Genomic DNA, 14,623 nt, shown 5'->3' with positions numbered 1-14,623 from the left:
TTCGACCACCTGTTCCCACCGTGCGACCTGTGCCCCGATCTGAGCTGTGCCCGGCCCGCTCTCATCCTTCCCGCTCTCTGTATCTAGCGCATCTGCGTCCACTCCCACCCGGCCTCTCCCTGAGACCGCAGCTGCAGCGAGCCACCCTCCCACCCCGAGGCCTCCCTGGGATGTCTCCATGCTGACCTCTTACATATATCCTTCCTGTAAGGACAGGTTTCAGAGTAACAGCCGTGTTAGTCTGTATTTGCAAAAAGAAAAGGAGTACTTGTGGCACCTTAGAGACTAACCCATTTGAGCATAAGCTTTCCTGAGCTACAGCTCACTTCATCGGATGCATACTGTCTGCATCCGATGAAGTGAGCTGTAGCTCACGAAAGCTCATGCTCAAATAAATTGGTTAGTCTCTAAGGTGCCACAAGTACTCCTTTTCTTCTTCCTGTAACGGTTAACCTTTGCAACCCCACGGCCCCCCCACGTGCACACCCCCCCCCGACCCATCTCTACAATCTGTGCAAACACCCTAGGCTGACCAAAGGTGGATTAAGATTTACTGGGGCACTGGGCACAAAAAACATTTGGGCCCCCTGCGGGCCTGTGAGCTCTGAAACTGGGGGTGGGTAGGAGATACCCACCCACTTTTTAACATGAGCAACCAGGAGTGACAGTGGCTGCGCTTTGCAGGGAGGGAGCTGATAAGCGCAGCCCCTGTAAGTGGAGCCAGCCTCTTCCTGGTGGGAGCCCTCACCACGGAGCCCTGTCCCCTGCTCTTCCTCTACCCCTAAGATGCTAAAAGACAACACACAGTCAGTCTGTGAAAGACTTTGTCAGAGGATATTGTGAAAGCCAAGACTATAACAGGATTCAAAAAGGATCTATCCTCCATGAATGTATCTAGTTCTATCAATGGCTGTCAGCCAGGATGGGCAGGGATGATGTCCCTAGCCTCTGTTTTTCAGAAGCTGGGAATGGGTGACAGGGGATGGCTCACTTGATGATTACCTGTTCTGTTCATTCCCTCTGGGGCACCTGGCATTGGCCACTGTTGGAAGACAGGATACTGGGGTAGATGGACCATTGGTCTGATCCAGTATGGCCGCTCTTATGTTCTTAACCACCCAGAGAGCCTGGTCCCTGAGTGGAGCCCCAGACCCTCCACCTGCCCTGGGTGAGCCGGGACATGGGCTGGGGGCTGCTCTTGGCCCTCTGACTCCCCACCCAGGGCAGGTGGAGGGTCTGGGGTGCCCCACAGTGGCCTGGGCTTCCTGGGCATCTCCTACCATGCCTGGCTCCAGCCTCTGGCTTGGCCAGGAGGTGTGGGGCCTTAGGGGGAAGAGGAGGAGCAGGGACAGGGCCACAGTCCCAGCACTGGTGGCCCTCTCCCCATCTACACAGGTTCCAGTACTACTGAGGCCCCTGGGCACGGGCCCTGTGGGCCCATGTGTCAGTCTGCCACTGTCGCTGACTCATTTCTGCAATTGGAATCTGCATTCCTATATGTATACTTGGACTTTAAGAAAACCCTTGACAAGGTCCCTCTCCAAAGGCTCTTAAGCAGAGTAGGCAGTCATGGGACAAGAGGGAAGGTCCTCTAATGGATCAATAACTGGTTAAAAGATAGGAAATGAAGGGTAGGAATAAATATCCAGTGTTCACAGTAGAGCATGGTAAATGTAAGGGTCCCCCAGGGATCTATGGTGTTCAACATATTCATAAATGATCTGGAAAAAAGCATAAACAATGAGGTGGCAAAGTTTGCAGATGACACAAAATTACTCAAGAAAGTTAAATTTAAAGCTGACTGTGAAAAGTTACAAAGAGATCTTCAGAATGGTAGCCGTGTTAGTCTGTATCAGCAAAAATAACAAGGAGTCCTTGTGGCACCTTAAAGACTAACAAATGTATTTCAGCATAAGCTTTTGTGCGCTAAAACCCACTTCATCAGATGCATGAATGCGGAACAAAACGGCAGATGAAATTCAGTGTTGATAAATGCAAAGTTATGCACACTGGAAAACATCCCAACTCTATATACAAAATGAAGGGGCCCTACATTAGCTGTTATTACTCAAGAAAGAGATTTTGGAGTCATGGTTAGTTTTGTAAAAACGTCTGCTCAGTGTGCAGTGGCAGTATGAGGGGGAAAAAAAGGCAGGGGGGCTAACAATGTTAGAAAACATTAGGAAGACAGATAATAGGATAGATAATAAGACAGAAAATATCATAATGCCACTATATAAATCCATGGTATGCCCGCACCTTGAATACTGCATGCAGTTCTGGTTGCCCATCTCAAAAAAGAGAATTGGAAAAATTACCCAAAAGGGCAACAAAAATAATTAGGGATATGGAACAGCTTCCATATGAAGAGAGATTAAAAATATTGAGACTGTTCATCTGAGGAAAGAGACAACTAAGGAGGGATATGTAAGTAGTTGAGTCTCAAATGCAAGAAATGCCACCTGGAGTCAAAGTTGTTTGAGAGGAGCCAAGTGCTTTGTTAATTTATAGAGAAATCTAATATGTACTTCCACTCTAGACACGCAGAAAAGCAAAGATTTCCTAGAGTCTCTGAGTCTCTGTTGGACATAATGAAGACATTCCCAAGACTTACTGTCCTTGGGGACTTCAACATCCATGCAATGGCCCCAAATCTCTTCTCCTTACTAGTATATCCTAAACTTCTCTCAGATACTCTCTGGACCTATACGCAGAGCTAGTTGCTCCCCCAACCTGTTTTCTGGAGTGGCTGTGGCTCTTGGGAATACAAGGAAAAATCATTTTGTCCTGCAATGAGTATCACCACTGTCAGGCTCAGATCTAAATCCTCTCAAGTCTCCAGGCAAGAAAGAGTTATCATGATAGTTTACCCATTGGAACCAGTGAAATTCTGAAACATCCTGCAGGTAACTCTACTCAATGTGAAAGGCCACAGGATAGAAGATGCAATGAGATTTTATGACCACTGGTTAATCACAGAATTTGATGCTCTGGCACCAAATTGTCCATTTCTTCCTCCTTGTCCCAGTAGATTACCATCATTTTCTGATGTCCTGTGACAGAAGAAACAGCAAGAAAGAAAACTTTATCAGCTGTATATGGCAGAAACAAACTGGAATACTTCTGCTCAACTCCAGAACCAACCATATTGCTATCAGCCTACTTCTCAGAGAAAATAATTCACATCCAAGCTTAATTTCTGGAACACTAGGAACCATGTGCCAGATACAGGCCCAGTAACAAGATATCTCCTGTCCCTAAATTCGTCCCATTTGTACAGCAGGAAATCCTAGAAGCACGTGCAGGAAAGCAAAGTCACCACCTTCAGTGCTAATCGTTCTTGGCTGCTGAAGGAGAATTGAGATAATTTGGGAGAACAACTAATTGAAATTGTCAGCACCTCCTTTGAGGACGGCAATATACCACCCATCACAAAGCAATCCAGCTAGTATGTACAGAACAGTCACTCCATGCAGTTGAGGTGTTGCAGTTACCTGATTACTCCTGAGAGCATTCTGTGCTGGAAAAGTAAATTCTGTGCACAATATTTTAAAATTCTGCACGTTTTACTTGTCAGTAAATAAATGTGGAGGCTCCAGCATGGCAGTGGGAGCACAGGCCACTGGCTGCATGAAGGTGGGACACGGACTCAGTGGTGAGGCTGCATCTGACACAGTACAAGGGCTGGGCCTGCTCCAGAAATAACCTGGGGCCCTGCCCCTCTGTACCAGGTGCACCAGGTGTGGGGCAGGCAGGCGCAACCAGGCAGGATCCAAGTGTGAAGAGGCTCGGTGTGGGGGGGATCCAGGTGTGGGGTGAGAAGGTTCTGTGTGGGGGGATCTGGGTGCAGGCAGCTCAGTGGTGGGTCTAAGTGTGGGGGGATCTGGATGCACAGAAGCTCGTTGTGGGGGTTCCAGGTGCAGGGGCAATGGGACTCTACAGGGGCTTCCAGATAAAGGTGGTTGAGGCTCAGTGGGGGGTCTGGGTGCTGGGGGAGTGGGGTTTGGGAAGTGGGGGTCTGGGTGCAGCTAGTTGGGGGTCTGGATATGGGGGCTTGGGGTGGGGCCTGTCAGGGTGGGAGTTTGAGTGCAGGGAGCTCAGTTGGGGGTGGTTTGGGTGCAGAGGTGGGGGTCTGGAGGCAGGGGGTCTGGTTGCAGGGTGGCTTCAGATATAGGCGTTGAGGTGGGGGTGGAGTTCAGGTATGGAAGGTTGGGTGTGTGTGTCTGGGTATACAGGGTGAGGTTTGGCGGGGGGGAGGACAGGTATAGGAGGTCCGATGCATGGGGGTTGGGCAGATGGGAGAGAAGCTCCTTGTACAGTAACTCCTCCCCCCATGGCTGAGGAGCGATAGGGACAGCAAGCAGGGGAGGATGCTGAGCTTCCTGCAGCCAGGGGAAGGTTTCTGGGGGTTGGTATGCCACAGCCCCATCTGCTCCTTGCAGGGGAAGAGGAAGCCCCGTCCTCTCCCGCCTCCAGTTCAGCCGGGACTAGCAGCTGATCCGGGCGCAGGGTAGAAGCCACCGGCTGGGGTGTCCCAGTGATTTACCTCTCCACCAACTGCTTCGGGTTCCTGGAATGATGTACCTGCGCTGCTAGGGTGGGGTGCATGACCGCTCTTGCAGCTTCTCTTTGCTTCTATATCAGAAAGTAATTTTTCTGCGGGGACATTGATTCTGCGCACGTGCAGTGGCACAGAATTCCCCTAGGAGTAAGCCTGATGTTTTACCTTCCATTTCTAAGCAAGCTAATAGAGAAGCTTGCCAATTTTATCTGGAACTCTCCCTAGGCATTGCCGGTATTTAGGTCCCCTTCCAGTGAGGATTCAGGCCAGGACGTGGTACAAAGATAGTGCTGAGTGGTTTTATGGATAATCTTCTCTTGGCTACAGAGCAGGGCCTTGCAGCCATACTGCTATAAATTAGAAACCTCTCCATGGTAGAAGTTTTGATAGTGGACCATGAGATCTTTCTGTCTGGCCTCAGACATGTCACAGGGATTTATGTTTGTAGCTTCAGTTGTTGTGGACACCTGCTTTTCCACCTTCAAAGCCTTCATCTGTGAAGCCTCTCAACATCTCCCTTGTTCTGTTAGTCTATGTGATGTCACGGCGGGAGATTGTGAAACATGGATTAAAAAGTGAGCAGATAATGTGAAGTTCTACATCACCTGCATATCAGAGGCAAGCAGCACCATTTATCTCCCAGTGAACCAAGCATTTGGCTGAGATCAGCAACTGGATGCAGAGCTGCTGGTTGAAGCTAAATCCCGGAAATAATGAGCATCAGGAGAGGGAAGCATTTAAAAGAAATCATCCCCGCTCTATCACTGATGGACTATTGGATATTCAGATGCAGTGAGAAATTCAGAGAGATACTGAGGCTGCAACCTCTCAGGGATCTAATTACAATGATTTACACATTTTTGATCTCCAGTCTGAGTTGCTATAATTTACTAATTATGAAAGTAACTTTTTTAAAAAAAAACAACCTGCAGTTGGTACAGAACGGCTGGTCATCTGCGCAAAAAAGAAGGCCACCAAGATCACACCATTCCAGTGCTCTGCTTCCTTCATTGACCCCTCCTTCCCCCACTCAGTACCAGGTCAAATTCAAGGTTTTGGTCCATATTCCAAGTCCTCCATAGGATTAGCCTAAATAATATAACTTCTTCATCTGATGTGATCATGACCTCTCACAGTTAATCTACTCTTGAGAGAATTCTGCACCAAAAAAATTTCTGTGCACAATATTTTAAAATTCTTCAAAATTCTGCATATTTTATTTGTCAAAATAACACCATATAATCATGAGGAGTACAGTCTCACCTTAAAGACTATCAGATTTATTTGGGCGTAAGCTTTTGTGGGTAAAAAAACCACAAAAGCTTATGCCCAAATAAATCTGATAGTCTTTAAGGTGCCCCTGGACTCCTTGTTGTTTTTGTGGATACAGACTAACATGGCTACTTCTCCAATACAATATAATCATACCAGTTTCAATTATTTTAGTAATTCATTTAAAAATACCATCAGCAAGTATGTCTGTAACAATACAGACAACAAAAAATATTCAGGAAATGTTTTTTGATAAATATATTCCTTACTAGGCATATTAATACAGAACTCTGAGTAATAATTCATTTAAACTGCAATACAGAAGTGTATTTCCTGCACCCCTCAGAAGCAGTGCAAAGGCTTGGGGGAGTCAGGGGTAACAGAGGAGTTGAGGGAGAGGGAAGTAATTGCTGGGAAGGAGCCTGGATGTTAACTTGAAGGGTTGTTGGGTATGGGTGGGAAAAGTATGGAATGGGTTTTTTTGGCGGGGTGGGGAGGAATTGTTAGGGAGCTTCCCCCCTACAGACCCTGGCTGACCCCTAGCCTCTCCCTTTCAGTCAAGCACATATGTCCCTGCACCCCCACTGAGACACCCATTCCCTCCATCCCCCTGTGTCCCTGCACCCCCTCATCCCGCCTCCTCCCCATATCCCTATGTGTCCCTGCACTCTTCCCCCTGTCCTTATGTGTCTCTTTTCCTCCACTCAGCTATCCCCCTTCCCCCATGTGGCCTTGCACTCCCTCCCCTGTCCCCATGTGGCTCTGCACCTCCCTCCCCACTGTGACCCTCCATTCCCATTCAGCCCCTGCCCCAGTCTGTCCTCCCCCACTAGCCCTTATGAGCCCGTCTGACCCCCACAGCAGCCCCACTCTGTCTGTCTCCCCATATCCCCTGTCTCCTGACCTGGCTTGACAGGTGCTGTGAAGAAGGCACTTAAGGCTCTCTCTCTCTTCCTAGCTGGTTGGGAGTGGCTGCTCTGTTCTAGCGCCACAGCACCCTCTAGTGGGCAAAAGGCAGAAGTGCAGCAACTTTCTGGCAGAAGCTATTTTCTATAAAAATAAAAATATGCATGGCACATTAATTATGCGCATGCACAGTGGTGCAGAATTCCTCCAGGAGTAATAACCCACTGGAACTGTCAACTTTGAGTGAAATTTTGTATGTGAAGGAAAAAATCTTTTTGAGAACTGGCACATGGATCTCACGCCTCGTGGAGATCAAGATGACCACAAAATTCAGAAAGTGCAGAATCCACTTTGATTTAGTCTTCCCATAAAAATATCTCCCTGAAGTCTGGTTCTTGCTGATGGGAGGGAAAAGAGAAAGAGAGATTTTTATGTGTATACCTCATGGGAAGAGCTCAGATAGGTGTAGTATAAAAATCTAGATAAATAATTTCTTTATAACAAAACTTAGTGTAAGTGGACAGTGTCTTTTAATAAAGGCATTTAGTTACACGTTTCAAGAACATATATAGACATCTATATTTCATATACAAAAATACTAGGGGGTTTTTATTTATTTGTTTTTTTTACCAGAAAGGATTGCTTTTACTTATTCATGTTGTACAGCGGCAAGAAAGAAACTCTGTATATATTCTATAATCTTTTTCAGGTCACCTTGATTTTGCTGGGAGTGATAAAACCACTTCTGAAGCATATTCACAATGAGCACGGCTGCAGAGCGAAAGTTTATTAATCTCAGGAAGAGGCTAGATCAGCTGGGCTATCGACAACCCTTAGGAGTGGAGAGCTTGCCTCTGGTGGAAAAACTTTTTAGGTATCCAAACAAAAGGGAAATCTTTAAAAAGAACGTTAGTCATAGCAGTGCATGCTACTTGAGTATAAAACTTGTGGTAAACTGTCTTACTCTTTTAAAAAATTGCTTTAAAGACAAAAACAAAATTTTCTATTGAAATAGGGTCAAATGAGAAATTGTTTAAAGTGAACATTTAACATTTTATGAGAATTTATTGGGATATTTTCTAAGTATTGACAAGTTAAGAAAATTCTAGTATCCAACTTCTGGGACAACTGGGTTTTTACTGGCCTCTATAAAGGCTGATGATCTGCACTTAAAAATTCAAAATGTCTAAAGTGAGGCTAAAAATGAAAACTTACCTCCCGACTCAGGTTCTTAATATTCTTATGTGGGTAGAGTGTATATATCATTAGCTGTGTCCACATTTACTGAAATGTGTAATGGGATGCTACTGGTTGCATAAAGCAGAAAATGAATGTATCTAAGTAGTATGTCTGGAGGACAACTTATCCACCCTTCAGCTGTTTGATGGCTTTGATGCCATTACGCACGCAGGAATTGCCATACTGGATCAGAACAGAGGTCCATCTAGTCCAGTATCCTTCTCAGATAGTGGCCAGCACCAGATGCTTCGGAGGAAGGTGTAAGGCCCCACAATCAGCAGTTGTGGAATAATTTGCCCCATATTTAGGTCTCATCCTGAGTACCAGTAGATTGATTTGAGCCCTCTGAGGCATGAGGTTTAATGTTTGTTATAATTAATTATGGTAATTAAATATTCTGGAGATACATATCGATATCAATCTCTTTTTGAATCATGTTTAAATTCTTGGCCTCAGTGACTTCCTGTGGCAATGACTACCACAGTTTAATTACATGTTGTTTATCAATTTTGAATTTCCTTTCCTTTAATATAATGGAATGTCCACTTGTTCTTGTATTATGAGGCAGGGAGAACTAAAGTTTTTGATCTGCCTTGTCTATACCATCTATACTTTTATCATGTCTCTTCTTCTTCATCTCCTTTCTAGTATTAACAATCCCAATCTTTTCAATCTTTCTTCATATGACAGTTTTTCCATGCCCTTGATTATTGTCATTGCCTTTCTTTGAACACCTCTAGTTCGGAAATGTCCTTTTTAAGAAGGGATGCACACAGTATTTCAGATGAAGTCGCATCAGTGGTTTATATAAATGCACTATAGTATTTTCTGTACTATTCACCATTGTATTCTTTATGCATTTTATGACAGTTCTCATTTTCAGTCTTAGTGGACAAACCAATCTGTCCACCCAATATTTTTAAGCTCATGTCGTGTTGCAGCTTATCCTTGAAGAGCAACATAATTCATTTTAATGAAGAAAAAACAAAACTAAAGGCAACTCATTTTGTCTACAAAGAGAGCAGATCAACTTAGTTTCTGGTTGAATAACCAGGTCTAGGGTGTCCATAGACAAGATACTTCATAAGAAAAAATTGATAACCTAATTGATTATTGAAGCTAGAAGCTTTTTTGATAGGATATCATTTTCCTTAGTGAAAATTTAAGAAGATTTCTATTTAAAACAATAAAACTACTTGTGCTGCTGTGAATTTTTCTTCACAAAGAGAATTCTTTAGGGAGAATTAGTTAGGCCTAATTTTAGGTATACATTTGTTAATCCCACATTTTTGGTTTACAGACACTTGGTATGTTACAGAAACTAATTATTGGTGGCCTTTGGTGGTTCTGCCAACATTATTATGTAAGCATAGAATCCTTTCTATATATCTAGAAATTTGTAACCACCAATTCTAGACTAAAGCCAGAAGGAAAAGATCAGCCACATTTATGTCTATTGCATTATACTGCATTAATATTTTGAAGTTTGCACTGAATTACTGTCAAATCTCTATAGTGAAAATTCTGACTTTATATATCTATGTTTTGGAATGTACCTGTGTATAATGCTAGGAGAGGGAGTCTTAAAATCTTTCTAGTACTGGGGTGGCCAACCTGTGGCTCCGGAGTCACATGCAGCTCTTCAGAAGTTAATATGCAGCTCCTTGTATAGGCACCAGCTCCGGGGCTGGAGCTACAGGTGCCAACTTTCCAATGTGCTGGGAGGTGTGGCTCACTGCTCAACCCCTGACTCTGTCACAGACCCTGCTCCCACTCCACCCCTTCCTGCACCGTCCCATAAGCCTGCCATGCCTTCACTCCTTTCCCTCCGAGCCTCCTGCACGCCACAAAACAGTTGATCGGGAGGTGTGGGGAGTGTAGCTTATGGGGGGGCTGCTGACGTATTACTGTGGCTCTTTGGCAATGTACATTGGTAAATTCTGGCTCCTTCTCAAGCTCAGGTTGGCCACCCCTGCTCTAGTAGATTAAACAAGTAATTTAAAAATGGTTTCAAACAACATGAGTGCCTTTTTAAGGACAAAATAACCATTTGGGATTATAACTTTCAATTTGGTAGGATTCTTGCCTGAATTTAGACTATTTGCTGTCTTTTGATTTCAGTGACCTTGTCCATACAACAGAGAGCCTGCGCAGTACAAAGTTATCTGCTGGAAAAATTGAAAAAGAATGCAGCAATTTTGATGCTATTCTAGAACCTTATAAAGCAGAGAATGCTAAACTCACGAGAGAAAATAATGAATTACATTTAGAGATATTGAAACTGAAAGAACAATCTGATCGTCATGTTAAAGGTAATATGAAAAATTAAGATAATTTTCAGTCTCTCTGAATATCAAAAATAACTTTTGTTAGATTTTGTTTCAGATTGCACATATGGCCCTGATCCTGCAAATTCTTCTGTATGTTCTTAACTTTAAGCCCATGTGTCGTCCCATTTACTTCAGTGTTTACAGACTTGGGCCTAAATGTACAAATGTTTGTTCTATAATCTAAAGGCTGCTGAACTCCAATACATTAACATTCTGTCAAGTTTAATGTCAAGTTACATTTTGTTCTGACATACTTGTACTACAGTGATACTCAGACCAAGGCTCAGGAGCTGCAAGTGACTCTTTAATGTGTTTCCTGTGGCTCTTTGCAGCACATGCTATTAAAATACTGTGTGATTTTATTAACCAGTCTAAGTTATTAACCAATCAGGGTGCTTTTGCTATGTTGTTAACCAGTTGTAGTGGTCAGTTATTTTGCTGTGAGAACAATTTTTATATATATAAAAATAGTAAATGAAACAATGAATTCACACTACTGTGGCTCTTTTGGGTAATGTTGATTGCTAATTTGGCTCCTGAACCACTGAGGTCTGAGTATCGCTGTTTTACAACATGGGAAATTGCTTAAAAATTAAAATACTAGGAATATTGCTGTTTAAAGTGTGGCTTTACTTTGAAGAGCGACTATGTGTATAAATATGAATGAAAAGTCTTTAGGTGGTTCTACCTTTATGATCTTTCAGTGACTTCTAAATCAAATTTGTTCATTTTTCAAATCTGTGGGTTTTTACCCATCTGGCAAACTACAAACTCACCCTGAAATCTAACAGTGAAGCCAGTGTTTTTTCTGGCTCATCACAAATACTTATCTCTTATAAAAATGCTTTTCATCCATAGATTCAAAGCGCTTAAAAATTCTGTAACTGGAATTTAGTTAACAATCCTGAAGAGAATCTAGTTCAATATTGCAGAGTTGTATTAGCTATACACTTCTAAAACGAAAAAAAATAGTAAGTAGAGTTCACTCTGAATATACACTTATGTAAAAAACAACCACATTACAGTCTGTTTTCAGAACTGATGTGCTCTTTAATTGAAGGGTACTCATGGTCTAACGGGAAATCCTGCTCTCTGACTGGTTTCTCACAAAGTTGCACAGATCATGCTAAGCAGATGAGTGAAAGCCATTGGATCCCTTCCAGTCCTAGCAGCTAAGAACAGGAAAGGAGGGAGAAGAAATTCTGTTTTAGCTTTGCAGGGACCATAAGATAAATGACACGCTATCATTTCCTTAAAATACCATTATTTGTGATATTGGTCCTCATTATTTAAACAAGCAGTGTTCATCCTATAAATGACTTCTTACTTTTTTATCTGTGAGCTTTTCATACTAATGAATGGTCAGAAAGGAAATAAGTATAATGTCAATCTTCATTGTTTATTATTTATTATTTTAGAAGTATCTGGGCTAAATATTACAGTATGAACCCTCCAGAATTTGCAGATAAACATTTTGTAAATTGAAAGAAAAACTTGGATCTTGTTTTGTGTGTTTCAACACTAAAGAGGTTTTAAACTTTTTCAATACACTTGTGAGAAATAATGACCACAGATGTCCAGTTTGTTTTTTTTATTACACTATATGAGTTAAAATTGAAGATTCCTGAGGTCAGACTTAATTTTAGCCTATGACTATCATAAGTAAATTCCAGAGTAAGTTCTTCTGCTCATATAAAATACAGATCTTGTTCCAGTCTTGAACACACACAATATGCCACTGGCACATTCTAGTCTAGAAGTTGGCAGCCTCGTGTTGAAATTTTCAGGAAGACTTTATTAACTAAAGTAAGAAAGACCTATCAAAACAAATACCATGTACATTAATAGAGTAGAGTAAAATATACCCTTCAATTGTATAATATATTTAAAATGAAAAATGTTTGTTACTTTGAGGGCTGTATTTAAAAAACAATTGTCAGTGGACTTTCATTGTCTTCCTAAAGCTTCCACAGTTAAAGTAAAAATGTGTTGTAAAAATTACTATCATAATACTCTTACCAACCACCTTTAATAAAATTAACTGCAGAGTCAAGATGTTAGTACATTTTAAAATAATAATGTATCCTGAATATTGACAGAGAAAGCTAAAGTGTCTATGTTCTGTTTTGTGCAATAGTATTACAATGACAAATGTAATCAGCAAAACCAGTATTCCAGTATATTTATCTCTTCTTTTTTCATTACTATTCTCACTATGAATGAAGAGCCAGTGACCATTTTCTTTGCTGCATCACCAGCGTCCTGGCTATAAAGACATCTTAACCCTTTCTAAGGAGGAGCAAATCAGTGTAAGAGTGATATTTGGATGGCACAGAGCAGTCATAGTAATCACACTATTCCTGGCATAGAAGGATAAATAGTTGATGGCTAGAAGAAAGAGGATCAGAGAGGTAGCCATGTTAGTCTGTATCCACAAAAACAACAAGGAGTCCGATGGCACCTTAAAGAAAGCTTATGCCCAAATAAATCTGTTAGTCTTTAAGGTGCCAAGAAAAAGGATGTGGCCAGGAAGTTTGAGCCCTTGTGTCTGTTGCAGCCTGGCATAAATTAGTGCAGTACAACTCAAGAGGAAGAACCTGCACAGAGCATTGCTGAGATCAGAGGCAAAGCTTTTGCACATCACCCCCATGACCTGTGCTCTATAGTTTGACAGAACTAGAAGTCTCCAGCTCATTCCACTGGAGTCTGTCTATACTGAATAAAAATAACAAGAACAACAATATTAATCTGTAAATAAAACTCAGATGTTACTTACATGAAGTAAGACTTTAACAGCTGAAAAACCTGTTAGTAATAATGAGAGAAAATTTGCATAAACTTTGCAAGAATCTAAAGAACTACATAACATTATCAGCTCCTGTATAATTGTCATGTTTTTGAAAATGAGGACATTTGACTCCTTTATGCATATATTTGTATGATTAGAATATTGATAATAGCTATTGTTTTATTTTTTTCTAGACTTGAAGGCCACATTAAGAAAGGTTGAACATGAGACAGCCGACTTGAAGTTTCTGAATAATCAATATATACATAAAATTCGATCATTAGAGCGAGATAACAAAGCCAAGACTGAAAAAATTCAGCAACTTCAGGAGAAGAATCTACAAGCAGTAGTACAAACTCCAGGTACGACCACTGCATATAAAGCAATCCTAGATAATCTTACTTTTCCCAAACTGTGATGATCTACTTTCTAGGTAAGGATGAGAAGCTGGGAGGAAATTTATAGCATTTCAGTACACGATTATCTTCTTAAACTTTTGTCTCTCTGCTCTGCAAGTATGCGTTTCCATATGTTTAAGAAAGATTTGTGTAACATATTGTTATCAAAGAAAGATGATGAGTGATATGGGCAAAGTTGTCTCTGGAAAATCACATAGTTAGAACATGACCTTAAGGTATCATGTTAACCAACATAATTTTGACCGTAACTCTGCTACCAATTGCAAATCGTGTTTAACACTGTCAGCTGGTCATGGGTAAACCCATGTGTCAGTAGTTTGTCTTTAACATTGTGCGGTTGGTCATGGTTAATATGATTTGTCCCTGTCTATATTGACTGCACAGTAATGGTCAGCATCACGTTAGTTAACCTGTTAGGAGTTTGAGGGCTGCTGTCTTGTAACAGCCACAAAGGGCTGTAAACCTAGTTCAAATTCAGAGTAATATAGTGGCTTCTAAATGCTTGCCGCTTTGTTTTCAGTAATCATGCCTCTCCCCTGCCTTTCATTGGTATGCGGATAGCAAGAAGGGTGTGTGGAACATGAGAACCTACTTCGGCTGTACAGCTTCAGGATCATCATCCTTGCATCTGGTTGATCCTCTCTGAGCCACTTACTTGGCTTTTGCAACTGAAGTCTGTTTAGTATTGGGGTGGAAAACTATCATAGTGCACCAAAGATCTAGCTCTCTGGGAACACAAATAATTTAAAGTAGTCTTTCTCTGCACATCTCTCTGATTAAATTAACATGTGCTAGTGTTTAATTTCACTTGTTAGGGTAACTTCTCTCTTTCACTTCCTTTCCGACACTAAAACAACCAGAAGTCCGGTGGCACCTTAAAGACTAACAGATTTATTTGGGCATAAGCTCTTGTGGGTAAAAACCCCATTTCTTCAGATGCATGGAATGAAAATTACAGATGAAGACATTATTATACTGACACATGAAGAGAAGGGAGTTACCTCACAAGTGACGAAGCAGTGCTGACAGGGCCAATTCAATCAGGGTGGATGTAGTCCACTCCCAATAATTGATGAGGAGGTGTCAATTCCAGGAGAGGGAAAGTTGT

At 41.9% G+C, this 14,623-nt stretch overlaps 1 protein-coding gene across 3 annotated transcripts in view; it reads left to right on the top strand.

Annotated features, from left to right (window-relative positions):
- CEP135 (centrosomal protein 135) overlaps window positions 1-14,623 on the top strand; it is a 103,068-nt gene that overhangs the window by 1,156 nt on the left and 87,289 nt on the right. For all 3 annotated transcript variants that reach the window (XR_014711434.1, XM_084627093.1, XM_084627092.1), the window contains exons 2-4: window positions 7,449-7,613; window positions 10,100-10,290; window positions 13,291-13,458. Coding sequence is in view for 2 of the 3 variants with exons in the window: in XM_084627093.1 (XP_084483219.1) it covers window positions 7,501-7,613; window positions 10,100-10,290; window positions 13,291-13,458 (472 nt within the window). In the remaining variant the exon portion in view is untranslated. The remainder of the gene's footprint in view (window positions 1-7,448; window positions 7,614-10,099; window positions 10,291-13,290; window positions 13,459-14,623) is intronic.

The sequence above is a fragment of the Lepidochelys olivacea genome (assembly GCF_965140295.1).
Source record: "Lepidochelys olivacea isolate rLepOli2 genome assembly, chromosome: 4".
In the NCBI taxonomy this organism is placed as follows: domain Eukaryota; kingdom Metazoa; phylum Chordata; order Testudines; family Cheloniidae; genus Lepidochelys; species Lepidochelys olivacea.
This window is presented reverse-complemented; position numbering and strand designations above follow the sequence as displayed.